Here is a 27,830-nt window from a genome sequence, read left to right as displayed (position 1 = left end):
AGAAGCACATAGCGGCGCCTCGAAAACTAGCATATGTCATAAGCCATGTGGGGTGCCACCACCTCGTAACCCCTCATTCCGAGCTACGCCCACGACGGCAGCAAAACGAACAGCTGGATGAGCTCCCATTAATTCATGTTTGTATTATAAACATTCTTTTATTATATTATCAAATAACAAAAATGAGGGGAGAGAAAAAGACATAACAGTGTGACCGTCTGGTCTGTTGAAGCTAGCGGTAGCGACCCCTGTATTAAACATTCGTTGAAGCTTTATAGCACTGAGAGGGTGCTGGCTCTGGTAACAACATATATGCGGTCGCGACCCCACGAATGAATGACTGGGGCTCGGTGAAAGTGCTTTCATAGGCTGGGCAGTCCAGTCGTACAGCCAAGCCCACATGTAACGGCCGCCGTCATAACGAACGCTAACTTAAACGAGCGAGGGCGGTTCTATCGTTAAAATATGCTCCAGGCCTATGGCACTGTGTCTCCGATACTACGAACACCTGTGGCTGCAAACCTCAGTTACAGCGAACGGAGAGGTGCTGTAAACTCGGCCTTCCAGTCAAAAAATTGCGAAAGGCGCTTGTCTACACTTACAAGATTTGAATGTGAAAGCATTGTTTTTATTTCCATTTTTCTCTTTCTAATGACACTCCTCATTAGCACACCGTCCTAAGCTATCGTATGTACTAGGTTTCCCTTTGTTCACAAAGATGAAGCGCGCTTTTATTGCCTATAGGTTGCGAGCTCGCCTCGCAATCTGACTGTGCTGGGTTAAATACCCCGCAGATTGGGAAGGAATTTTTTTTTATGTACCACGCTTTTTATACCAGGTCAACGACGACCGCGCCGGGTTTCGTAGCCGATGAGACACGTAGTTTTCGCATTAAAAAAACTGCTTCTTACTGGACAGATAGGAAAGAGCATCTCCTAGCTTCCGTCCCATCCCCTCCCCCTTTACAGCGAAAATAACGCGGCGACCCAAAAAAGCGAAAATAAAAATAAAACATAAGAAATACGAGATGTATGAAATGCCGACCAAAGTTTTTCCCTTATTCGGCTGTCAAAAACGCATGCCTTGAAAGGAGGCGCGTAGCGCTTGTGGGAGATGCGGCAAACTTCGCGTTACCGGATTTGTGTTCACGAGTATGAAAAAGGCAGCGACCGGTGTTCACTGTTTCAAAGCGCATCTTTACTAGCCTAGCGGCGCCGATTTCGTTGTGGACTGCAGTTTGACCTGCACCGCTGCGATTCTGCACCGCTGCGATAGCAACGCATCACGTGACTTCACACCGCTGAGCCGATCTTCGCCGTCGCTGCACCGGTCTCCACAGCCGCGGAGCGGCTGCTGCCTGACCACACGATCTAGCCGACCTTACGCGGCTTGGCGTCTATAACGTTGAGTGCATTCTGCACACTGAACAGGCAGCGCGCCCACGCTGCCACCTTTGCAGGTGGCAGTTAGTGGTTTATCGCGAGAGGTTGGTCACCCGATGAACGCTGCGGATTATTGCTGCAGTGCCGCGTTGTCTGATACAACGTTCTCAGCGCTAATGCGTCCAGCCCACATCCCTCTCTCACCACCGCCCCCATACCTCAAAGCGAGATTGAGGCGTCCACTGACCCCGGGAGCCAGTTATGCGCCCTTCCTTTCCTCACAATAATCGCCATCCAGAACGTTGGCAACGCCAACGCCAAAGAACACAATGAACGCCGACAGCTTTCGCTGTGTATATCCTGGATTAGCTGAGAAAATCCACTTTCATTTTTTTCCTCGGCAAGACTCGCAAGGCGCAATGCTTTGAGAGCTACGTTCCCGTATGCTGCATGCACGACAGAAAGACCTCAATGACATACGGCTCTTTTTTTCAACGGACGAGTGTGCCACTAGGCTAAAGTTTAGAGGGGGCATTGGGATGACATGTGACTTGTTGGCCAAGTGGCTTGTTGAGTTCGACCATGACATGACGAAAGTTGCTAACCGTGCGGCGCACCACTTGCTGGCTTCTCTCATTGCGATGACCACGCGCTTCTGTCAGCGAATGCGACCAGCAAGACCAGCCACTTCGCATGAGTGGAATTAACGCGCCCAGATATCCTGTCGGCGGCGCGTCACCAGTGCATAATGACAGCAATAGACCAACCAGGTGCCGCGACGTCTCAGTTTGAATTTCTCTCCTCCCCACATTGGAGTGCTAAGGTCCCAAATATAGAACTGCCTGCAGAGTGCCTCAAGAATTGCTTCTGTAAGGCAGCGCTTAGAGGTCATAAAAAGATAGAAGACGCTGTCGAGCACCACGTTATCGAAATCTTGTGGGTTTGCGGCGACGCGTCGTGAATGCGCAACTGGTCCGACCTGATCTCGCCTGCGATGACTTCAGGAGGTCACACATTGACATCAGGAGGTAACACACTGTCGAAAATAATTGTACGTGAAGTACGAGAGCCCTCGCACTGCCAAGAATCTTATGGGAACAATGACGAGGAGGCCGGCCTACCACCTGCTACCATGAGCGCTTCCAGCGTTCATGGTAGGTCTACATAGTTCTTCGTATTTTGACTGTAGATCCACTTCATTCGTAATAAGCGAGAGTTCGTTGTAACTGCGCCTGTTATAAGTGGGCTCGACTTCATTGTTTTTCCTCTGCACGTGCGCCTCGAAGATTAGTCACCGCGTGCCTCACTGAAAATTCTTCCAAACTAAATCCCTCATCCGTGGCAGCAGAGGTCATATGTCCCGGTGCATAAGCACGGAACAGCCGGATCTTCAAATCCAGCATATGCTCATCCTGTGCGGCGGAAAACATTACAACGACGTCGGTCTGCGGAGAGCGCAATAAAATAGTTTCGTTGCCTCGCTGTCCTGCGGTGCGAGCTTTTAGTTTTACAGCCGTGCTTGCGAGGCTTCTGACGGGGCTACATTGGCTCTGAACGAGGCACATTCACAAAGGCATCTCCAATGGACAGACGTATGCCGAGCTGCGACGCCATGAAGTGAGCGCGATTCACCAGCTCACGAAGAACGCCGGGCATGGTACGTACCACCACTTATCTCTCTTTCTTCCCTATGCTAACCTGCTTAGTGTGATGCACTTCAAAATGAGGCATATCTTCATAGCATATGGCTTTGCATTGTATGTTGTACAAAGGAGTGATCCCTTAATTCGGCACAGGAATGAAAGGTTGCATGCAGTCCTAAGGAAGCTTGTTTAAGCCGGCATCACACTCAGTTGTACTAAATGTTATTTTGGCGTTCTCGAAGTAGAGTTTTTGGGCTGCGTTGTGGACTCAACTGGCATCAAACCGGACCCTGAGAATGTACACGAAATCAAAGAAATGGATGCGCCGTCAGCGGTACCGGACGTGCACAGGTTTCTGGCATGATCAATTATTTGGGAAGATTTGTTCCAAACTTACCTGAACTATCTGCGCCGCTCCGTTAACTGCTCGTGAAAGGCGAAGAGTTGCATTGGGGCCAACCGCAAGAGACAGCGTTTGCTTTAAACAGCTGGCGTCGTCAGAAAAGTGTGTTGCAAAATTCGATCTGACGCTTCCCGTAGCCTTATCGGCTGACGCATCTTCGTTTGGCAAAGGAGAAGTGCTGCTTCGAGTGCAGGCAGATGGACAGAAACGGCCTGTTGCTTTTATCTCCCGTGCCGTGACGCCAACTTGGCAGAGGTACGCGCAGATTGAAAAAGAAGCACTCGCCCTCCCCTGGGCGGCCGAACGATTGTTACTTAAGAGAGCTTTACTTCTAGTTCTAAACTGATCACCGGCCCCTCGTTGCTCTTCTAGGAACATTGCCAATCGACGTCTTACCACCGAGAATCCAAAGCTCTCCTATGAGGCTTATGAGGTTTTCCTTCACCATTGTCTATGTCCCTGCTGATGCCTTTTCTCGGTCACCTTGTAAAGAAGTCAGTCCGATGCGGGACCAGTTGTCCCCTGATGAGGTTTCAAGTTTTTTTCAAGGCTCCGTCAACGAAGTTACGTCATCATCCCAGCTAAATACGGTGCGGCTGGCGCAACAAGGCGACGCTACTTGCCAGCAGCTACTGTTCTACAGCGGGAATGGTTGGCCGCGTTTCGCAAATGTCAACAGTTGGTTGAGGCCTTTTTGGTCCCAACCGAGCGCACAATATAGGATGTTACGGGGCGCTTATGTGTGATCACCGCCTAGTCATCCCTTAGGGGATGAGAGCGGAAGTCCTGGCAGCGTTGCATGATGGCCATCAAGGGAACGTACGATGCCGTGCTCAAGCTCGCGAATCTCTCTGGTGGCCGGAGATTAGCTCAGAGTTGGTTTCGGCGGTGAATAGCTGCTTAGAGTGCGCCAAACTGAGGGTACAAAGGGCAGAACCAATGGTCCAGTCCATGTCGCCTTCTTTTCCCTGGCAGAAACTAGGAGCGGACCTGTTTTATTTCAACCAAGGGAATTATCTTGCAGTTGTGGACAACTTTTTGCGCTTTCCGGAGGTTGCTTTGTTACATTTTTCCAGTTCTAGTGCTGTTATAATACAGCTGAAAAGCTTTTTCGCCAAGCATGGCATACCGGAACCATTAGTGACTGAAAATGGCAGCCAGTTTTCGTCACAAGAGTTCAAAGAATTTGATAAAGTGTACGGGTTGACACATGTTACGTCAAGCCCCAGGTATCTACAATCTAACGGTGCAGCTGAGCGCGAAGTTCAAACCATCAAAAAGTTGCTACAATAGTCAGTAGATCCATGCTTGGTGCTGTTTGCATACAGGAACACTCCAGGTCCCTTGGGCCTGAAAACGGACTGGAACTAGAGAGGAATCGGTGTGCATTGGTCCTTTATAGGTCAAAAACCAGAGGAGAGCTACGAGCCCTCGGGGGAAATCCCTGAGCTTCCAGGAACACTGCAAGCTGTAGAGCAGAGCCCCCGGAAGTAAGCAGAGTGTCAAGGGAAACTTCCAGGACGGCACATTCAGTCCCCTTTCCTCCACCCTCCCCTTGTACTGCTGCTCTAGCTGCACCAGACAATAGTAAAACGTCTGGGGCTTATGTCACCCGTTATGGCCACGATGTAAAGAAGCCGGAACGTTATGGCATCCCTTAATCCGCGACCAAACCAGCTTCTACACGTTCACGTGCATCTAAGAAACATGGCAGACAAGCTGCGCTATATTATCTTGCTCTTTGCGATTAATGGTTTGCACTGTTTTTCATCTGTTGCCTTTACTCTGTTGCTTTTCATCTGTTGTTCTTTGCAGTGCATTTTCGCTATTGCTTTTGTTAGAAAAAATGAGAATGTGGGGTCATTCTGACTTGTGCGCACACGGTCATGCGCAACCGTGATAAGGCGGCGCAGGTTGGAAGCTGATCACCGCATGTCGGTATATAAGGAAGCGGAAAATAAAGACGGGGGTTCTTTGCCCCTCATCTGTCAACCGGCTTGTCTGTGTCTGCTCCTGAGTCGCGCCGTTCCCTTGACGCGACAGTGGGCCACCTAGGGGACGTGACCTTTCGAAATCATCCCGGCCTGCCCATCGCATTGAGCGAACTGCCCACAATGGCAAGTGGCAGTTAAGTTAATGATTGGACGCTCCGGAAGAGCAACCTGGGTCGCACTGACCCACCGCTGGAAGCACCTGCCATCCCCCAGTGCAGTGGTGCATCGCTTAACCGCTGCACTACAGCGCCTGGAGTGGTATGAGGTCTCCCAGGGATCTATGAATGTAAAGTAGAGAATGACAAATTGCGCATTATATAGAAATTAACCCATTTCGCTAGGGTTTCATACCCATAAGGTGGAGCCTGAGTGTACCCTCTAATTTTTTTTTCGAAACCGGTACCAAAATGGTCATTTATTAGCCATGCTGCCGTCTGTCGGTAAACGAAAATGCATCCTTTGTACGAGCCCTACTGGCCTTAAACCGGGCACAGAATGCCAGCAAAAAGCTACACAGGTCATGAGCCACAAATGAGAGTTTGCTTATTGCCAGCCTGGCCCGTCCAAGTCCGTTGGGGAGTTTAAACAAACGTATAATAGTGCATGCATCAACCTGATGCCTTGTTCATATCGACCTCGCACAAGAAGAACTCTGTTTCAATCACTGACTGTAAGATTAGCCGACGCTGAGGCAGCGATCGAATCCCTGCCGCGAGCTATGCTCTATCTAGGAAATTTATGATACACGTAACGCTGAATCGTATGACACCATCCGGAACATTCTACGGACAGCGGTCGGCCCACAAGTTTTACACGAATGCCGGAACTAAGTGGCCCGACCTTGACGCCTGCCAGACAGGTATATATATACCGGAACAAAAAAATCTGGTCTCGAGTTGTGGGGCTCGGGCAACCACTTGGAGGCCGTCATCTTGGATTCCATTCGTGGAATCAGCATAAGATGCTGGCTCAAAACGCGACCAGTAGAGCTAACGCTCTAAAAAGTCTGATACAGACGCATTTTTGTCATGCTGCACATGGACACCTTTATGCTGCCCGTACCTTATGTGAGTACTGTGCATTCAATTTTCATGTACCGAAATCTTTGTAAACATGTACCCAGCACCTTTTCAATGGTTTTGTCAACGAGGTGACGTAGTACATTTTATTCTTCCGACGCTCTCATGATAGGGACAGTGACTGCGTCCAGCTGCTGGAACTATTTGTGCCATTGTGGCCGCACTACCCATGCGCTTCGTGCAAAGGGAAATACAATTTGATAATATATGATAGCATATAGTTTGAATTCCTGCTTCAGAAGTCTGTTCAGTGCCGTTAATATCATGTTTTCTATTTTCGCCATTGCACGTATCCTTTAGCTGTAATATCTAAGAGTGTGCTGATGACAGGCAGTGCAGGGCGGCTACCATAAACGTTTTGAGAATGACTACATGCTTCGATTCACTTTTCACTTTCAGGAAACGCTTCCAATACCGGCCCCTTTATTGCTCGCCCGAAAAGTTTCGACTAGCCCAGATATTCTCTGTTAGTGTCGGAACTAAGTTTGTTGCCATCTGCTTGGTTCTTGGTCGCCGTCTGCAGTAGAGAAAACAGAAGAGAGCCCATTTACGGGATGAATGTGTAAAATAGCCCCTGCCAGTGTGAAGTCACTAGCGCTCGCAGCGGGTTTTTGAATGCCATGATTCTTACATCGCATCTAGTTCCTTTCGCTTTCAGGAGGTTATAAACGGCTGCACTTTAGTGAATGACAATGGAAAGAAGCGGGTTCCGGTGTCCGCATTCCGTGAAGTCAGCATCGCCGCTGTGGAAAAAATGTAAGACTAAAATAGTGGAGGGAGAGTTAAGACACATCAAGTGGTGCTATAGCCTGCATTGACGGTGGTGTGGAAAATCCTGCTCGAGCAGACTCCAGTGCAACCAGTTTCATCCCAACATATGATCTACGTTTTCCCAAATGAATTAATGGTGATGATAGTGAATTTTTATGGCGCAAGGGCAGCTATGGCCAAAGAGCGCCATGTCAAAAGGTATTTTTGTTTTTCTCAAGGTGGGGTCAAAGACCCATTTCCCAAGCATTTCACCCTAAATAAGCCGAGCACCAGACCAGGGGAAAGCTTGTACCATTTGTATAACCGGTGGGTACCCGGCGGCACTGGGGATCGAACCCCGCACCTCCCGCACCAATGAATTAATGTGCGTCTGCGTTATATTCAGGCACGAAACTATGAGCACATTTGGCGGAAGCAATTCGTGGCGCGTTTTTGACTTGGTTACGAGCGATGAGACACCTATTTAAAAATTCGAATTAGAGGTTAAGCGTCCAGCCGCAGTATTCCAAGCAGGCAAACGCTGCGACTTTCTTCGACAAATGCCCTCACGTCGCAACCGCTAATCGGAGAAAACAACGAGCTGTTAATATGGCCTAATACGCAACGGTCTGCCTACCAAAGTGTTCTGCAAATCCAACCACGCCGGTGGAGAATAGCGCGATAGGTTGCCATTTTTGGGCATGGCTGCCGGTCTTTAACACCAACGAAACTACGCTTGTTTCCTTCCACAAACGATAAATTAATGTCACGCCAAATAGTAATCTCAACGTCTTCAGTGTCTCAGCACTCCAAAGCTAGCTTAGAAATAAATCTAGCCTATACCTAACCTTAAGCAGCATGGTAGAATTGAAAGACAACCTTTGTACCATAAAATGCATCACACTTCACCTTACAGCTCTTCTATCCAACCTGCTCATTGTTTTTCAGCCAGCACAAGTCACCTTAAAGCCGTTTACCGGCCTTCAACTTGCAACCATGACCCACCTTCACTCCTTTATCCAAACAGCTCGGGACTAGAATTTTTCCCACAAGTGTCATCCTTCATGGAAGTCCACACAATCTTGAAGAAAGCCATCGAATCACAGCTTTGTTAATACCATGTTGTTAACTCGTATTCATGTAAAGCTATTAAGCGAAGGCCCTTGAGTATATATCTGAAATAAATAAGCGAAGAATGCGCCAGCGCCCGCATGCCGCCTAACCGTCCATCTCCTACGGTCTGCGGGGGTTAAACCTCTAGTATACGTCGCAGCCCTGAACTGACATCGCGTAATATTTGCCGAGTGCTGAAGTGAAAATTAGCGTGCCAGGTAAAAGTTATTTAACCCATGAAGCATCTGTTGAGGTCTGCGAGCCTTAGACTACAGCGTTCGAGACAGCATTCGGAGAAACATTTCTGTGGAAACATAAACACGTGAATAAAATTTTGTCAACCTTGCTTTCGAAACAAAAATAAATATCCGAAAGCATGCGCAGGCTGCTCATTTTTATCTCCAATTTTCGTAGTGCCATGCACTTCAAAACCTGGCGATGTGCTCCTGTGCATATGCGTTCCAAATACCTCTTCGTACATCGTACCTGTTGTACCTTTAGAGTGCTGTATGCTTCATAATAGCTCCACATACTGGCCCTACCAGCCTGTTCGGGCTTTTTTATGTATGTCTCGGATTAGTTTTTCCATACCTCGAGATATTCGTATTCTGAAACCCTGTGGTATATCATGGCCTTGTATCGCAAGCACGCGATCAGCAGTAGCGTTAAGTATCATCAAACCTGACTTACCTGCGCTGAAAGTAAAGTGTAGAGTGCCTCCTTCATCCCCAGAAATATTAACATGAGACTGCTAATCTTCTTGGCTACCAGGTGGTTTTACAACATCGTCAGCATACATAAACCTGGGAGCCGCTGGTGTACGACAGCTCCGCCTTGTTCATCCGAGATTACATTCCATATTGCTTTCTTCTTACCTTTTGTACACACCTGCGCAAAAGTGTAGAGACCACAAGCACTCACATAACTTTCTCGTGGTGCAGCGCCTGTTTTCAAAATATGCATAAAGTGCCTGACCAGATGTATTTACCTGTCAGCCCCCACACTTCTGCTAGGAACCTTTGAACACAGACAAATCGCAATCACCGCCATTCGTGTGGTATCTCTACTTTTGCGCGCGACTGTACATATTTTTTCACGTAAAGTATGTAAAGAAATTGTCATAAGGGTCCACACTGCCTTAATCCTTCCTGGTCCCCAACTGTTTCCGCACTCCTTGTCCCTTCCATGCAGTTTGAAGCTTCTTATCTCGATAAATTTATTTTACAACTGTATTACTTCCTGACCTGTACCTTCATCTGTGAGTATTCTCTACTGGAGCACACTCTGTACGTGCTTGTACTCGCCCCTGACGCCCATGAGGGCTAAATACAGAGGCCTGTTCTCGCCCTATCGGTATCTGTATAATAGACCTGGATGACCCGCCACCGCGAGAACTAAAGCGCCGTTCATCGGCGTGACGCGAAACTAAACTGTGCAGACGGAGTTACGCGACATTTCACACGGTTGTCCTCCTAGAAACAGCTGCCGCTGCAAAAACAACGGTGTAAATGCTTCTTGAGCATCTGGATGATGAGCTGCGTATGCCGTAATAGGTGCAAATGGTGTGTCATAAAAGGTAAGCGAAGGAATGGTAGGGGTGCGCAGCTTGTAAGAGGAGTTGGCGAGTGAAGTGTAAAAACGATGGAACCGCGCCACGCGAGCCTAGAAGTGTGTCGGACTGGCGGCAACGTGCCACTTAGCACAGCAGTCGAGGGAAGTTCAAAGAGGACTCGAGCGTTTGAACTGCTGCCATGAGGAGACATCGAGGCTTAGTCTCTGGGCAATGCACAGCCTTACTACGCTCTGAAAATTAGTGGCGAGACGGTAGTCCTCCGGCGACGCTTCTAGCGACAGCAGACACCGACTAGCGCACGACAATACCTACTGGACTGTAACATTTTCTTTTTATTCTTTGCCGGTCGGACTAATCTTCTCTTCAGTTTCGTCTCTGATTCAAATGTATAAGCGAAGCAATTCTGCATATATGGGCACTAACCCATTACTTATCGCGCCATACCCTTAAGGCGGAGCGTGGGCCGCGGTACGGCAGCGACTGCCTTCACGAATTTAGCGCGGCTACCTAGAGCCATGCAGAGGTAGAATTGACAGCTGCATGACAACGGGTTACATCTGGCTGTAGCGCGCGGCAACTGCGTTCACAAAGTAGGTGGACGGGCTCCCGCCTTCTCACACGTGCCCATTTTTTAAGTGTCTTTGCCGACTTTTCTTAATCAAGTGAAAAATGCGGCCTTTGTTGCCCAACAAACGTTAATATGACCACAGTTACACAACTGATTTTTGCTCGGACCAGAAATTGCTTGGCGTTGTAGTAAGTGTCACGTTGAGCAGGGGCGGCTCCGGTGAATTTGGGTGCGGAGCAGTTGGGTGGGGAGCAGAAAGGGGGAAGCAATTAAGTTTTAGATAGGTATGATGCTTCATTGGCATTGCTGTTTATAATTACAAAATAAGTAAATCGTTACGGTAGGAGCATCATGCACTCACTCTCCACATAGGAAGCCTAATACGGGCTGCATTACCAGGTAACGTCTTCTTTGTCAGCGTCTAAACTCAGCGTTCGGCTAGTTTTTGTGTGGCCCAGCAATTTGTTGGAGTCGTGGCCGCCACGCCCCGCCTCCCCTTGAAGCCATCACTGCCGATGAGCTTTGCTGGAAACACTTCTATGTCATCTTCGGAATGTGCTGGTAAACTTAGTTAAAAATGAGCGTCAACTCTGGTTTCTCCCTGGTGCCAGACCAGCTGCTTCCCGCTTGTCGCCGGCGGTTCTTTCAATATTCAGCATACGTTGTGCTGCGTGCATTGCGCACAGCGCTCATTCTCCGTCATCCTATTCGTCTGTCGTGCACGAAAGTTTTGCGCAACGCATGTCGCCATCAGTGCCATAAAAGAAAAAGCTAATACAGACACGTGCCCAACCGTAAGGTATCCAGAACGCAGAGGCCAACGTTAGCTGTCGCTGACGCCGAGCGGATCCCTCTGCTGGAGCACGGCAGTCAAGTGTGCAAACGTCGGTACGCGTGGAGTTTTTCTGTAGCCCCTACAGCTCTGACATACGGAGCGAAAAGATGGTATGATACCTTCACCGTGCATTCACGTAATCGACGTTATATCGTCCGTGCGCCATTCGCAGCCTTTAAAGGGTAAATGGGGTGTTTTTAAATTTTCGAGTTTAATGTGCGTGCTTTCTTTCTAATTATTTCTTTCTTATTACGCAGCAATGGAACGCTTTCTTTTTTTTGGCTCACATTTAAAGCTGGACGTTTTTTTTTTTTACCTCAATTGAAGTGGTTGCTGCTGGCTGCATTAATTCTGTGACGTCACAAACGTTATTCTATCACACTGTTCGAAAAGAAAAAAAATAATTACAAGGAAGTGTCCCTTGCGCACAGGACCAAGTGCATCTTTTTGCTTGTGTTTTTCTGGCTTCAAAAAGTATGAACGTATAACCATTTGCAAGCTTTCAATTCTAACTTAATGACATGGTCGTTGACCCATATCAGACATTTCGTAAAAACATCGTTTCACAATCGCTATTTAGCGATTTGTCGCCCGTAGTAAGAGCTTTACCTGCGATGTCTGTGGCGTCATCGCTGGGTCGCTATCAATGCTGACAAGGCCGCGCCTTTGTCAATGCCATTGCGTCTCTGTTTCGTTTAGCGTTTTCTTTAACTGCTTCAATTGTGTTTTAATTGGTATGATAGAATTAGTTTGATGCAAGGAAGATACGGCGCTCTGAGTAATATATAGCGATCAGCTCCTTCACTCGCATTTTGACTATTTTGAGAAGCAGTGAATCAGAATTTCATGAACTCGCTGTTTTTTCTGCAGGCTGAATCCTCGATACCAACGCTGATATTGAACAAATCATTTTTACTACTTCGCCTCCACGTGTAGAGGGCCGCATGGGCTTATTAGATATTTAAGAATAACCCGCATAGTTTCATCAAAAGCAACTCTGCTTTGCCCTGCAAGCCGTCACTTGCTATTGCGTAGGATACGTTTACAGTTAACTACAATCTGCACCCGGGACTTGTGCGGTGTATTTAGGTTGTTCCCCGTCTCCCGGAAAGGCTGTTTTATTGTTAGCGTGGTGGCTTTATTCAAGCAAAACACCTGCCCTGCAGTGCACTGCCCTCCTCTTCTAGTGGCATAGCATTGCAGTCTATGCTGTCCTCAAAGTGCTTCTGGTGGCGTCATCTCCAGAGGCTGAAGGTAATCAGCTGTATGCCAATATGCTGTCAACAGTGCAGTGTCCGAGTCGGAGCGTAAGGCACTTTCTCATAATATAGCACCAAAGCGCAGTTCCGCTTGTATGCCATTCTTGCTGAGAGTGCCTTCGTATGCACCGGACAAATGTATAGTGGTTACCACGGGGGGGGTCTCAAACACGTGGCCCGCGAAACCTTGTCATCCATTCCACTGACCTTAAAGGTATCAGCCATTGTTGCGGAAGCGCCATGCCAGTAGCATCAAGGTTTATTTTAAATCTGGATCGCACCTATAACGCTGTTCAGAGTTTGACGCAGGCAGATTGTTATGGTCATCGTATTTTCAGCTCCTAATCCAAATCAAGAAGACTAAATAGGTGTGGGCAGAGCATGTGATGCGAACGCAAGATAACCGATTGTCCTTAAGAATAACGGACTGGATTCCAAGACAATGCAAACGTAATGGGGGGCGGCAGAAAGTTTGGTGAGCGCATGAGATTAAGAAGTTTGCGGGGATTGAGTGGCCGCAGTTTGCACAGCACAGGGTTAGAGGAAAAGGTATGGGAGAGGCCATTGTCCTGCAGTGTGCATAGTCAGGCTGATTATGTTGATGGCTAAATATAGGGGAGGCTAGAAAAAACGTGACAGGGGAAAAAACATGGCATTTTCTTATTTAGCGCCCCCTAACTTTAAAGCGAGCATTTACATTAACTTGATATTTGGATGGTAAGACCCCCCCAACATGACCACTATATTCGGGTTTTGGTCGACCAGGCTGGCCTTTTCTAAGCAGAGAAAAAAATGCTAAATGAGCCTTGATGAACGAGAAAACGTTCGAAAAGGCGCGCAATTCTTCGCGGCACATTTTTAAAAACGGTGCAGGTCAGTCAGCCTTGCTTTCTAGATTAAAGCAAGTGTTTAGTTAATACAATTAGTTATTGTTCTTATCTCATGCAAATTTTAGGAATTTGTTCTTATGGTAATGAGGAGATAGCTATTTTAGCAGCAGGAAACTTATAGTACAAAAGCCGACGTTATGTTCTATGTGCAATGTTTTTATTGCTTGCTCTAAAGCTTCACCTGTGTTCTGCCGCTCTCTAGGATTGTCTGAAGCTACAGTAGGAAAACAATGAATGCCGACTAGCGTGCAAAAAACATAAAGAAAGATCTGGAGAGAAGCAAATAGCGCCGGTGCCATCAAGCTTTTGGTGTTCCTAAAGGTTGCCACCATAGACCAGTAAAATAAATGGCAGAATCTGAAAGGCAGAAGCTGTATAAAACGAGTGGCGAACATCAGCGTCACACTCTGTCCGCTGAGTGGCAACAGCTATTTGATAACAAATTCTGACAATTGAGGAAACTTTGTTCGGTCCGGCCCACAGTGACGTTCAAAACATTCTATTCACGCGCTGGGATTCGAATCGAATTGCACATCCCCCTTGAAAAAATGTTCTACATAAAGTACTTCTTATAGACATTACTTTTTTCCTATAGATATTTCTCTTTCTTTGTTCATAGTCTACACACTGTCTATAGACAGTCTACTAAAATGTATAGCCATAAATTTATAGGCTGTCTATAGCATTTGTGTTTTCTATAGACTGTTCTTTAGGATTTGTCTATAGACAGTACATTATAGAATGAAGTCTATGGCCAGTCTATAGGCTGTCTAAAAAACATTTTATGGGCCACTCAACCTGGCTGAGCGAGAGAGCAGCAGCTGTGACATTAAAGCAGAAAAAAGTTGCGATGAAAACACAAAATAAAAAATCGCTGTGCCAGGCTACACGCAGAGCCTTGAGGTAGAATTGCGTGGATTGTATAGTGAGCTAGCCGTTGCGGTGGCCCAGTGGTTATGGCGATCAGCTGCTGACCCGAAAGACGCGGGTTCGGCACCGGCATTGGCGGTCGTATTTCAGTGGGGGCGAGACGCAAGAGGCCCGTGTGCTGTGTTATGTCGGTGCACGTTAAAGACCACCAGATGGTTGAAATTAGCCGGAGACCTCCACTATGACGTCCCTCATAGCCTTTGTGAGCTTTGGGGGCGGTAAACCCCATCAACCATAAACCTTATAGTGAGCCACTGAACAATACAGTACCGGGTTCGCTCATCGTATAGTGTATTTCATTCGAAAAGGTTCGCAAAGATTGTCTGCATGTCCATGCACCCCGCTCACCAAATATGAAAATGCCAGCTGAGCAGTAGAACAGCGAGCATCAGAATGTCCCGTTTTGCCCCACACCATGGGGAAAATGGAGACAGTGCACAGGGGCAAAATGAGACGCCGTACCAAAATAACACATTAATCATCCTTGGAATGAATGCACATCAAGTTTGTTTCATGAAGCAAACACACATGCAGGCACACAAAGTTTGCTCCATGGGGCAAACTTTGTGTGCATTCATTCCAAGGATGATTAATGTGTTATTTTGGTACGGCGTCTGATTTTGCCCCTGTGTACTGTCTCCATTTTCCACATTTGTGTGGGGCAAAACGGGACATTCTGAGGTTTCAAATTTCATTACGGCTCGCTGTTTTCCTGCTCAGCTGGCATTTTCATATTTGGTGAGCTTGATGCCTGTGCTATAGGAAGTAATACGGTTGTACTTGTTTTTTATATCTGTCAATAAAGAAATTTACCGATGAATTGTATTTTACACTGTAGAAATTGCGGGTATACCTCCATTGTCGCGACTTAGCTGCTATTAGACCTTCGCGACTTCCCAGGCGGCATAAGAAGCTGTCATAGACTTTTCCGGGACCCTCGGAGCAGCCGTGTTTTGGGAAAGCAAGGAGAGTGTGCTGGATCTTCACACGTCAACTATTTCCGGTTCTACGAGCAGGTGTTCGTCGTTGCCTTGCACAGCGAAGTGTAGACTATATCGGTACTCTTCGAAATTTTTTTGAAAAAGTAACGAACGCGCTGCACCTTCTTCCCGCTGTCGCTTTCCTCTTCTCCTCGTTCCGAATTCCCGCTGGTGGAAAAGAATACTTTGCCACTGGGGCCTGCTAAATGGATCGGGCTTGACTCTCCTTCTTTACGGCATCTAACACTCCATGCTATACTGGGGCTGAAGGAGACATCTTCCGCGGTTTGATAGCCGGCGTCGCCACGCCAGTGATTAGTTTTCTACCGCTGCTGCCTTCAATCCTGCGTTCCTGGGGTTTCAGGTGGTGGGCATATGAACGTCTAGTATTTATTGGCGCATTTTTTTAACAGTCTACAACTGACAACTAGCAAACACTATTCATTTATCAGAGGACGCAGTTAAGAGCATCGATCGTTTCTCTCATCTGAGAGCTTCTCGCAACTGCGTCAATATCTGCCGCAGTGCTTTTAAATTGCAGTCTTATATTGGAAACGGGAAGAGTACATTTATCTCTAAATGAGGTGAGCTTAGCACGTCAGCGCTGCAATACAAAACTGAAAACGCGCATAAAGCCAGCAAATTGTCAGTTTAGGGGGGGGGGGGGGGAGGCTTAATGGTGGTACCCTACAAGCATATCACAAGGCTGTGAGCTAGATGGTGAGAATTGGGACTGTACACTCCAAGGCTTTCATAGAGGTGGCACAATGGACCCATAGTTTCGATTTTGTTCCTAACCCCTGTTTGACGCCTTCTTGCTTGGCCATAGTCGATGATCAGGGGCGCATAGAACAAGGATTCGCCACGTACAGTACATGCACAAAAAATTTGGAAGGGCACCAAGGAAGCTGCGAAAACCTTGTTCCTCGTCCTTCAATCTGCTGGTCATTATGTCTCATCTTCGAAGCAGATCTCCCCTACGCAGACCTCTTTCTTTATTTTCGCTGGCTACGTAAGCTGAATATTCACTCTAGAAGCTTGTAAGCTCACTAACTGCAGGACATGAGAGCAAACTATTTTGTTTTCCTTGCGGCTAGGTACCCATTGTCACTGCAATAAAGACACCGTTCTTTTTTGGGGGTGGGAGGGTGGGGGGGGGGGGGTGGTGGGGCGCGCGGCTGTAACAGCCTCATAAAGCCATTAGCAGGAAATAACCGACCGCATGTCGTCTCCATTAAGGCGCCAGACTCAGATTGTCACAATACTATCACTTTCAAAGTGCAGGTCCGTGTGATACGAGGCTTTTTTTTTTCAGGCATGCATGTGACATCCTTCTTTCTGTCAGTAATACCTGAGGGTCACTTACAAAAACTTGTCACCCGAAATGAAATACTTAATAAAACTCTATGTGAAATAGGGGTATGCTTAACTCAGTAATTGTGCCAAATTTTTTCTAGTTTTATAGGCATCGTAGGCCGAACAATAAAATTTCTGTGCTTGCTGCTTGCCGAATCCCTTATATGGTTTTTTAGGGGTGAGGCACAAATTATGTTGTCGGATTTGCACTAGTCGAGTACATGTGCACTGCTTACAATTAAAAAAAAAGAAGTAGAACAAGTTACCAGTAGTCAATTACTGAACAAAAAACTGGATTATCGAGAACATCGCACCTTAGAAAATCTAATCAATAAATTATAAAGCTGGAAATAAATGTAATTTATTAGAAATAATCAGTTCCTTGAAACCTCATCGGCGACATTACAGAGTTAGTGGAAAAAAAATAGTATAAATAGGCGCCGTTTTTTGAGAGCTTGATTAATTGTCACCACGTGGGGTTCCCTAACGTGCACTGGCATCGCGCAGCACACGGGAGTATTTTTTAGTACGCCTATATCGAAACTCGGCCACCGCCAGCGGGAGGATTTGTTCCAGTGTCCTCGTGTTGAGCAGCCGATCGGCCTATCCGCACAGCCACCATGGCGGGTCACATTCTTTCATGTAAAGATCTTCCTCGAAGGGAACTCCACCCGCCATGACACACCGCTTACAGCGTCCCCACAAAGACGCGCTCTGGGCTCTGAAGTAAAGACGGGGTAAAGCGTTTCCTACTGTGATTGCTGGATTCCATATAGAGATCGGTGCGGGAGTACGGCCTGTCACACTGTGAAGGACGGGCTGGCTCATGCCACCCGCTCGCCCGGTCTTGGCCTTACAGCGGCACCGGCTGTTCTCTCTGGGGGGAACACCAATGCTAACGCGTACTCTACCGCACTAATCGCATTGATCGTCTTTAACTTTTTGACTTCGTTCTGCCTTTTGCTTACCCAGTATGTACAGTCCTAATCAAAGGTCTTGAGGCCACAGCGTTCAGCTGAAGAGAAATCAATGTTCCTAGAATGCTCCTTGTAGCGGATCGTTCAAAACACAAGTCAAGCAGGCAGCTCGTCTACTGAAAGAAGAAACCTGCTAGCATTTCAAGGTCATTCAGTCCTTTAGAGTACCATAATGGCTTTTTTATGCGGCGGAAGCGAAAAGCCTTTGGCGTTAATTTTGACCGAGACTACACTTCACTGGCACTATTTTGCCTATTGATTTTGCTCTCCACTTTCATCTCTTTTTTTTTACTTGCTTACATTTCGTGCCGCATTGTATCTTCCGTAATGTCTGTTTCTGTATCCTCTGCTCAATGCCCTTTTAGTGGCTACAAGGTCATGTTAATGAATTAACACTGAACATACTTGCCTACTTGTGCAGAGTCAGCACCTTGAGCCTCTAAAACTGCGAATGGACCGTGGTTGGGGCGTGGCGGGGGCAGCCGGCCTTGCTGCATTTTTTACAGTGGTGATGATGACGAATGCTGGCTTCTTCTACATGTCTTTCATTGAAGAACTCAACGTGGACAGAGCGTCAGCATCGTGGCCAGCCAGCGTAATGTCGGTCGTCTCACATTCTGCCGGTTAGTCAATTCGTTCCGTCATGCAGGTCATTTACTTCTGTTCATTTCTACTATTTTCTCGAAGTCATTTCTAATAGTTCTTAAATGACTCTCATAAGGAACGTCACTGGCCTGCTAATGTAATACGCACAGATGGTTATACTCGGCAATTTTAAGTTGGCAGAAGTCGGACCCCGGATATATCGAGCTCCAAGGAGATTGCGAAATAGTTCATTATATCGATAATTCCAAATATAAAAAATTGCACTATGTAAGCTTATCCGCAACCAAGGTACAAGCTTACATGAACCCATGCTAGTGACGCGCGCGTTGCAGCGACATGCAGCAAGCCAGCGTGCTCACGGCGCACCACTCGCTAGTAGTTTTTAGGCCTAACCTGCTTTGTACTAAAGCCGCAGCTGGCGGAATTTTTGAACTTGCCCCTGTCTCTCATACGATGTCTAATCCTGCTAACACTACACGATAAAAAGAACAATCGCTGATTGAAATTAAGACGCAGATGCTTCCTACAACTCCTTCTGCAGGGGAGCGAGCGAAGCACGCTAAGCTAGGACCTTGGTTAGGCTTTAGTTGGTCAGATTAACAAAAGGTACTGCGCGCACACCAAGTTGAGAGGGGTACACAACAAGCGCAGTACCCCTCTCGTCTATGTTTCAGTGTGCGCAGTACCCTTTGTTATCACTCACCAACTCGCCCTGCAACGCACTCTCTCAAACTTATATATGCTGGCTTCATTGTACGACAGCGGCGTGGCGTTGATAATGAATACAAGGGAATAAAAAGGACCGTCAAATAAGCGCCACATTCACCTCGTCTCCGCGGACTCTTGCAGACGAACACTGACTATGTGATTTACCCACGCGGCATGTATGTTTTTTTATTAGTGCCCTCCGGTCATTACTTGCAACTGCCATCATATTTGTCGCTATTTCCGCAGCTCAGACATTTGTCGAATAGCCTACATGTTTAGACCGTCTAGGGGATATCACTAAGAGATATCCCAAATATTTCGCTTCAATATGCTGTGCCTGTTTTATGGTAACTTCTGTTTCCAGGGTTTGTAGTAGTTGTGGTCCATGATGCTCAGCCTTACCTTAGTGGGGGAGTATTGTACTACTCTAAGTAAGAGAGTAAGAGGCAGCAATGGTCTAGTTCGTGAGGTGCTGGGAACGGCTTAGGTTTGCCGATGCATGCAACGGTTTTCTCGTTCGATGTTCGGTTTCCCGTCACAAGGGATGCATGGTAGTAAGGCCACCAACTCCATGACCAAATTCAGCGCTCAGTGCATGGGTGACAGGTCATCGCGGTATGCCTTTCCCCAATAGAAAAAGCAGTCGATACCGGCTACGGAGCGACTGCATCACTTCTTAAGAGGCCTTGAATCGACTTGCGGTCTATGTGATTATTCAGGAAGCTTAAGGCGGCTCCGGAATAAAGGCATAGTCTTCGTTTCAACTTTGCCAGGATGCCCAGTTCCCAGAGCTATCAAATAGGACATCGTCCATCTCGGTGTGGTCCGCTCCTTCGCAGGCCTTCTTCTTTACGTCGCCCAGCGTCATCTGTCCGTCTTTCATATAGGGATGGCCGGGAGCGTCCTCCTCTGGAGCGGACTACTCGGCGCCGTCTGGGCCCCCAGCATAGCTTGGATGTCTGTGACACTCGGCGTTGTTCATGGTAAGTTTCTGACTGGTACGTGAGCGTAATTCTCACTGGTAGCTGAAATTTTCTTAATCAAAGAGAGGTATGCTTCAGCTACAGACTGTTTCCTGCAAATTAATCACTCAGCGACTGCATTCGCCCGAATACGCATCCTATGTTCTATCTGATTTTGTGAAGAGTACAATGCGCAGCGATGCTCTGTGACCTTGCCTTCATCTTTGTCGAGGTTATGTAGTACCAGCACATGTGCTTTCGTTTTCTTTTCTCTGCACTGATGTGACTGTGTGAAAAATAGTAAAATTGTATAAAACTTATTTGTGCGTGATTAAGTTAATGCAGTTGTTATGTGGGCGAGTGAAGCCACACTCACGCAGTAACTAGAATAGCGGCGGTGCTTTTTCGTAGTTTATTAGCTGAAGTTAGGGCACATCATATAAGTAAACACATACGATATTCTAGCATCGAAATATTTCTGCGAAATCAGAAATGATACTCCCTTGAAATATTACTGGGTAAAGCAGTGATATTGCCGCGTTTTGTTCTTAATGTTATTACCTTTAAGCTATTTAGGTAGCAGAATTCTATACAGGCAAAGCAATAACCAGCATTCCAGGGTCCGTAATCTCTAGAAAGAAGAAAAAAGGTGCCTCAAAGCTCAGTGTAACTACTTTGAAAGAAAGTTATGCGAAAGCGAAGGAGACATTTGGAAAGCAGGAGGTCATCGCACGAAAATTTAGAGCCTCGCATGTGTCCTAAAGCAGCGCTTGAGAACTGAGCACGGATCATTTGTTTGTGCAGCCTGCTTTTACAACGCAGGCATAATATTTTTCATGGTTGCTTCCGATAGCTCTGTTGAACATATCTTGTTTGCATAGACCCTAGTCAGTATGCTTTAGAGATTTTATTTGCTCATGCTATGAGCATATGCCATTTTAAAGCATTACGCCAAGCTGAAAGAGCGCATAGTGATATGCCTCTTTCTACCTTTCTTCTTTCACTCCCTCCTTTATTCGTTCCCTTGCGGCGCGGTTCACGTGTCCAACGATATATGAGACAGACACTGCGCCATTTCCTTTCCCTAAAAATCAATTATTATAGCGATATGGGAGTGGTATTGCTAAGTAATCCACTTTTTTTTAAAAAAATGAACTAAAAGCGAGAACAACAATGCTGAAATTCTGATCGAAACTTCTTGCCTCTCCGCAGGTGCGGGCGTCGGCGTCGTCGTCGTGAATCTGATCAACGTTGTCATGATGTACTTCGACAAGTACCGTGGCATAGCCAGTGGCATCAAGTTCGCCGGCTACTCAGTGTGCTCCTTGCTCTACCCCGTAATACTCAGCACGCTCAAGGAGGCCTACGGTTTCAGGGGAGCACTGCTCGTGTACGCCGCTCTCAGCATGAATGTGACGGCGCTCACTCTCCTCCTCAAGGAACCACCGTGGCTAAGTGCTCAAAGCACCAAAAGCAAGGAGGAATCACCTGCACCCGAACGCCATGGGAGCCCAACGCCTTGTGAAGCAACTCTTCGCTCAGTCACTTCTATGGACCCGGTACAGTTGCGGGTTTCCGCAGCTCAGGTGCCAACCTCGAAAGGTGATTTGCTCCTTTTCCGCCTCGAATCGTCTTCACCAGCAAACACTGCCACCTACTTACGTGACAGGGCAAAAAACCGAAAAGCAGTGCACGCATATTTGCCAGAGAATGATGACGTCCTTGCCGGGAAAGCATCCCACTCAAAATTCTTTCCCGCGAATGCTTACCTCAAGCCGAGTTTCTGGACACTCCAGAATGTGCAGGAGGACCACTGTACCACGCAGACAACCAGCTTTGAAGAGACAACGACATCAACCAAAACAGAGAATAGAAGTGACACATGCATTACAGATGACGCCGCAGTTTCCAGTTGGAAAGAAAAATCCATTACAGACAAGTCCCACAAACACTCTCTATTCCATCAAGTTTGCCATCTTCTGTCATCGCCTCGCTTCTATGTCTTTGTGCTAGCAGTGGTGGCGGTAGACTACACGTTGGCCGTCTTTCCTACCACAATAGTCGACTACGCTCTTGACAAAGGGTCGGCTCGCGCTCAGGCCGACCTGGCCGTAACCTACTGCGCGCCGGCCGAGTTACTAGGCCGGGTGGCGCTGCCTCTGATCGGGGACCACCGCATCGTGAGCAGGACGACGCTGGTGTCTGCGTGTTTTTTTCTGCTCGCCACAACACTGCTCGCACTGCCTGCCACATCTGCCTTCGTATCGTACATTCTCGTGTGCTCGTGCGCCACAATGCTCGTAGGGTGTTTGATGAGCTTGAAGCCGGTTGTTATTGCAGACCGCTTCGGCATCGAAGCTGTTCCCGTCGGTTATGGAGTAGCCGGAGTCACTTTGCTACCTCTGCTGTTGTGCAACCCGACTATCACCGGTAAGTACCAATGTAGGTTAACTACGAATTTGACTGATAATTCAGTTCCCTACACACAAGCATACCACTTGTTGCGTGCAGTAGCCTACACATTACACGAAGGATTTGATAGAAAGTATACGTAAGCACGTAAGAAAGCAACCGTTTCGTGTATACTGAGCCACCTGCTTACCACTCCATCCAGAAAAGGTCCAGAAAGGCCGCTTTGTCTTGGAAGAGCTATTTCTTGTTTTTTTCGAAAACGGGCGCAAGTGTTGGACTTATCAGCCGCAGGCAAGCTTTAACTTTCCGTACTATTTTCTCACATGCAGCCTTCCACGCACTTATCGTCAAGTTTTCTTTAAAGAATTGAGTCCATAAATATGGTGCTGCTCTAAAATAACCAATAAAAAACTTTCTAATATGCACTTTAGTACAACTGAGAAAGGGCCCAAAGAAGCCCAAGGTTTAGTAAAGAGACGCAATGTTTTGGAGTCAGCTCGACTCCTTCATAAAGGACACGGCGACCGGAAAGATGCAGGCTAGTTAATAGAGTCTAGAGAGTTTTAGAACAGCGTGCACACTATAACGGGCACACTATAGCCTCGGGACCTTCTGCGTATGAGCATCGGAGGCTCGCTGTACGTGTTAAGGGGTGGCGGTAGTGGTATAGACATTGATAAATCTAATCCTCCATTAGCACAATTTCGCTTACACGCATAGCGAGATTCTTGGGGTTGCCTGGTTACCGATCTTGAATAGTACGCAAACGCTGGTGGGAGTATTTCAAAAGAGCCTTTAACATTGCCCAGCATTTCACGGATATGGCAACGCTCAGGAGCAGTGTTCCTCGGAGATTCATTGCCGTCTACAATTCTAGTTTTAGCATTTGCAGCACATGTAGTGGAAGGTTAATAGTTCTTGGAAATTTTGAACCAGCGCTACGAGACGAAGACCGAAGAAAACGCAAAGCACAAGATGGGTGCTGACTACCAGCTCTTTATTAATTCGTGAAAGCAGCACACTATATACCCATACCCGTTGGCCCCGGGATGCGGTTGACCATGTGGAGGTCGCCCGGGAAGGCAACGGCGGCCACATTGATTCAGGCCTGCCGAGGAGGAGACAGCAGCGGAGCAGCGGTGGCAGCGTCCAGCCCCGGCCAAGGTCCCGATCGTTTTCCCCAGCACGAGTTGAGGACACTTCGTCATTTTCGGCATGACGTGCACTGCCATCCGCACGGGTCGCTACAGGGCTTTCCCCCTAGACGATCAGTCGGTATGTGTCAAGAGTCGTGCAGGCCGTCCGGGGTCCGAAGGCGAGTCTCAGGCGGGCTACTCTGCCTGTGGCGCTCAGGCCGAGCTTTCGGAGGGCGTCGAGGGACGCGTAGTGCCAGTGCAGGGAAGTGGTAGGCCTGCTGTGTGGACCAAGCGCCGGTGGTTCTGGTGCAGTAATCAACGGCTGACGCATGATGGACGGCGCTGCAGAGGGAGCTAGGCGTGCCGCAGGTTGTGAGATTCGCGTAACTGTCGCCGGTTGGAGCTGCCCGCCTGGGAACTACACGTCCGCGGGCCTGGTCAGCCGAGGCAACTTGTAAGACGGCGGCTGATGACGCTGCAATGTGTGTGTAACCGGAACCTGCTGAGTACGAGAGGTTGTGCGCGGTGGGCTTCCGTCGAACTGGCGTTTGGCGGCGGCCGAGCCAGTAGTGTCAGTCGTCTTTGAAGATCCTAACACAGCTGGGGACCAGAAGAACCAACAGCAGTGGCCGGGGGTGACTTGAGGACGGGCGCTGGCACGGGTTCAGGGCAGGGGTTCAGGGCGATCGACAGTGCAGACGCCACCGGCTGCGGTGAAGGAGACGCACGGTGGTGTCTGGACGCTTCACGGTAAACAGGAGCTGCAGTGGCTGTCTCGGCTCTAACGGTGGGACAGGTATGGCGTACGGCGTCAGATGTACAGCAAGCGGCGTGCCGTGACTCAAGCCGATTGTCCGGTGCAGCTGAGCAGTGTTGAGTGTGCGTGTGGCGAGCGGCAGGAGGCAGAGTGGGCAGCGCCGGAGGCAGGGACGGAGGTGCCGACGAACTGTGCGTGGAATGCGATTGGGATTCACGCGTCGGAGAACCAGTCAAGGAGATAAGGCGCTCGGCGAGCTGTACCTCATCCAGTATTAGCGCGAGAGTACTCATGGGAGTATGCGAGCAAGGCTGAGCTGGAGCCCCTGTCGGACGGGTGCTTTTGGCTGTACTGGCTTCCGTTGCCCCACTGTGTGGCGGATTGCTTTGAGCGGGGTGGTGGAGTGGATTGCCATAAAAACGAAAAAAGCTTCTTTCTGTCCATCGAACAGGTGGTCGTCCGGCGGCTGAATGTCAAGCTGGCCAAAGACGTTGGCGTGCATCTTCCACTTCACGAGGAAGAAGCGCTATACCTGGGACGACACCCCGTTGACGTATAGCTGTGCCTACACTTGCGCGAACTATGCAATGGGGCTGTGCGGGCGGAATGGCCACCGCTGTATTCGGTACGGGTCCTGGGGTGGGATCGGGCACCACTTATCTTGCGGCAGGTCAATGGCGAGGCAGGTACTCGAAGGTACAACAGCGGTGCTCCGGTTGTGAGGGCGTTCGGACTGTCCCAGGTCAGCAACTATGCGGAGATCGCCCAGGAAGGCGACGATGGCCGCATTTATTGAGGGCTGCCGAATAGGAGACAGCAGCGGCAGCGTCCAGCTGTGGCCAAGGCCCCGAGTGTTCTCCCCAGCGCGTGCTGGGGACACTTCGTCCTTTTCGGCATCACGCGCACTGCCAGCCGCACGGTTCGCTACAACCACTTACCTTGTGAGATATCGCTAAGACACGCGCCACAAGCATGACAAACAAGTGTGACTCCTTATTTAATAGTTTTATCAGAATACTCCGTTAGACCTAGGAACCAAACATATTTGCGTCCAATCTTTTCTTTCGATTTGGGATTTGTTAAGCTAATTGCATTCAGAGCTCTTTTTCGTGAAATAATACTTTTTAATCTGAAAGCAGCCTGAAAAAAAAACAGTCCAGCTGTGCAAAAATGTCCCCAACTAGCTCATTATGCAACCTTTATAAGGCTTTACCAAAACAGTTTTGCAAATAATGCTACTGAGGAAAGCCTAACCACCAAGTTGTTGTTTTTTTCTTTTTAGGTTACTTTCGTGATATTAAAGGGAGCTACGATGGACTGTACCAGTTACAAGCTGGCATTCACGGTTGCGTCGGCTGCCTTTTTGCTCTCTTAGCAGTGCTGGACCAGAAACGGTGGAGAGAGTTGGCGACCAAAGAAGTAACCTAGCACCTTGTTAGGTACATCTAATGCCACAAGCATCAGGACGTGACATCAGGTCTGCCGAAACGTGAACATCTAGGAGACTAATTTTCACTGCATTGTTTGCTGAACGCCAGCTGCATAACTTCCAACTTTGTATAATGCATCCCCTCCTTTAGCAATTGACGAAGGTGTCACAATCGTTCTGATAAACTAATAACATTTTTGCGTGTAGCCCTAAGACTATAGATATATACCTTGCACGAGGAGTGAACACAATATAAGTGATTGTTCTGTCGATTGCGCGCAAACTGTCTCCTCCGTAAAGTTGCGGCATTTATTGTCAGAGTTGAAGACATATAAAGCGCTGTCGTTCAAGAAAGGAAAACCTAGCGTATAAAAAAACTCACTAACCTTTGAATAGCGCAAAAACTGGCAGTTAGTTGTGAGCTGCGTGTGGCACATAGTAGAAAAAAAAGCCACCGGACAAAAGGCAGACAAGAAAGGTGGGCTCAAGGTATCATGCATGGCACGCTTCATCCAAGAAAAGTGCTGCGGTGCTCCTCTATCCTTACTAAACATGGACACCACAAAGTGCTGGATTTGGTCGCACCCGTAACAGCAAGCGGACATTCTGTTCATCCGCTTAAAGAACGCAAGAACATAATTCCTCATACATTAAACACCTATCTATACTTAACAGAATTGTCAGTACAAAATATGTCCGAGGTCAGATTTAGGAAATCTGTTCATGAATTTTTTTTGTTATAGCTAGTTGTGGTGTATTTTTACCTAATCAGTTTTTGTCTTTGTTATGTTTTGCTCTTAGTTTTGTTGTGCTTAGCTCTGTGCATGACTGATTTCTGTTTCGTTGTCAATATATCCGCTGCTTTTCTAGTTTCTGTTACTTATGGAAATTTTGTATCATTGCCAAGTGCCACTTTGTTTTATTTTTGTTTTTTTAGATGGGGAGGGCAGGCCTCTGTCAGGCGCTACTAGGCGCCTTTAGCTTGCTCTCCCTTGTTTGCAGTCTCTGTACTGGCCAAACAAAACCAATAAATGAAAAAAGTACTGACTTCAAGCGGTAGAGCCCCTGTACGATGATACAAACGCACTAGTTTCCTATACATGTGTGCGCAGGCCTGACGCGTGGCTATAGCCTGCTTGCTTGGTAATCATAGTATCCGTGCCTTCATTCTGCGTTTATGTTTTAGTCGATGTTCTCATCAGCCATTCTTCGGCGCATAAGCCATCTGTCACCAGCGGTGCTAGAAATTCCTATTATTTATATGCTGGCTGAAGTATTGGGGTCGCAGATGTTCCTTTCGTACAGAACTCATCTCGATTTTCTGGAACAGCGTGCGGCCTCGGTCGTACCTCCATGCTCGTTGTTTGCAACTGGCGCCGCATGTTTGAGAATGAAACCGGATACACTGTATAGCGACGAAGGTTTCAACACGTATGGGCCACTGTCAACAAGAACACAAATATTCGCTTTGCTTTGTTTACCACTTGTCACTCTCTATAGCTGTACACATTGAAATTTGCCCTTTCGCGTTTTAAGTTATGCTTTTAGCACATGTACAATACCTGAAAAGCCCACGGACACCATTGCTGAATATAAGCAAATTCATCGGAGCTCTGCGCTCTGAACACAGAATTCAGGCTGTCAAAAAATCAATTGTTTCATGCTTCTGGCAAACGTGCCTACAACGCGCAACTTCCATCTGAAAGTCGGACATTCGGCCCCAAACTAGATGCTCATTCGCTCTTCCAACAGTGTTCATGCCATTCTTGAACCATCGCTTCAACCATTCAACGGAGTGAAAGATATCGGACTAAAAAAGAGAAAAATACGTGAAACCGAAGCTCACTCCTCCAGTGGCGTTCTGTAAGGACTTTTCCATCTCACCGTCCAGACCACACCAGAGCTCGCATGACGGGCCCGAAGTGTTCCGCTCCAGTGACTATGGTGGATGTTCGCCATCGGTGTCATCGCCCCCCCCCCCTCCCCTTCCTAAGAAGTAACGCAGTCCCGTCAGCAATACTAAGTGGTGAGATTCATGGTTCTATAGCCGAAATGGAGCGCGCGTTTGATGAGGGTGTAATTTTGTAG

General features: G+C 47.8%; 1 protein-coding gene across 7 annotated transcripts in view; it reads left to right on the top strand.

Moving 5' to 3' along the window:
• LOC144121999 (monocarboxylate transporter 9-like) overlaps positions 1–27,230 on the top strand; it is a 60,066-nt gene extending 32,836 nt beyond the window's left edge. Inside the window, exons 3-7 of one of the 7 annotated variants that reach the window (XM_077655493.1) lie at positions 18,154–18,355; positions 19,886–20,029; positions 21,221–21,610; positions 22,349–22,438; positions 25,596–27,227. In XM_077655493.1, coding sequence (XP_077511619.1) covers positions 18,154–18,355; positions 19,886–20,029; positions 21,221–21,610; positions 22,349–22,438; positions 25,596–25,741 — 972 coding nt within the window. In that variant the 3' untranslated portion in view covers positions 25,742–27,227. Of the gene's footprint in view, positions 1–2,811; positions 3,040–11,331; positions 11,451–18,153; positions 18,356–19,885; positions 20,030–21,220; positions 22,439–25,595 lie in introns of those variants that run through there. The other 6 variants (XM_077655490.1, XM_077655491.1, XM_077655494.1 and 3 more) reach the window with 6 other exon arrangements.
• The last annotated feature ends 600 nt before the right edge of the window (positions 27,231–27,830 follow it).

Source organism: Amblyomma americanum, chromosome 2, assembly GCF_052857255.1.
Source record: "Amblyomma americanum isolate KBUSLIRL-KWMA chromosome 2, ASM5285725v1, whole genome shotgun sequence".
NCBI lineage: Eukaryota > Metazoa > Arthropoda > Arachnida > Ixodida > Ixodidae > Amblyomma > Amblyomma americanum.
This window is presented reverse-complemented; position numbering and strand designations above follow the sequence as displayed.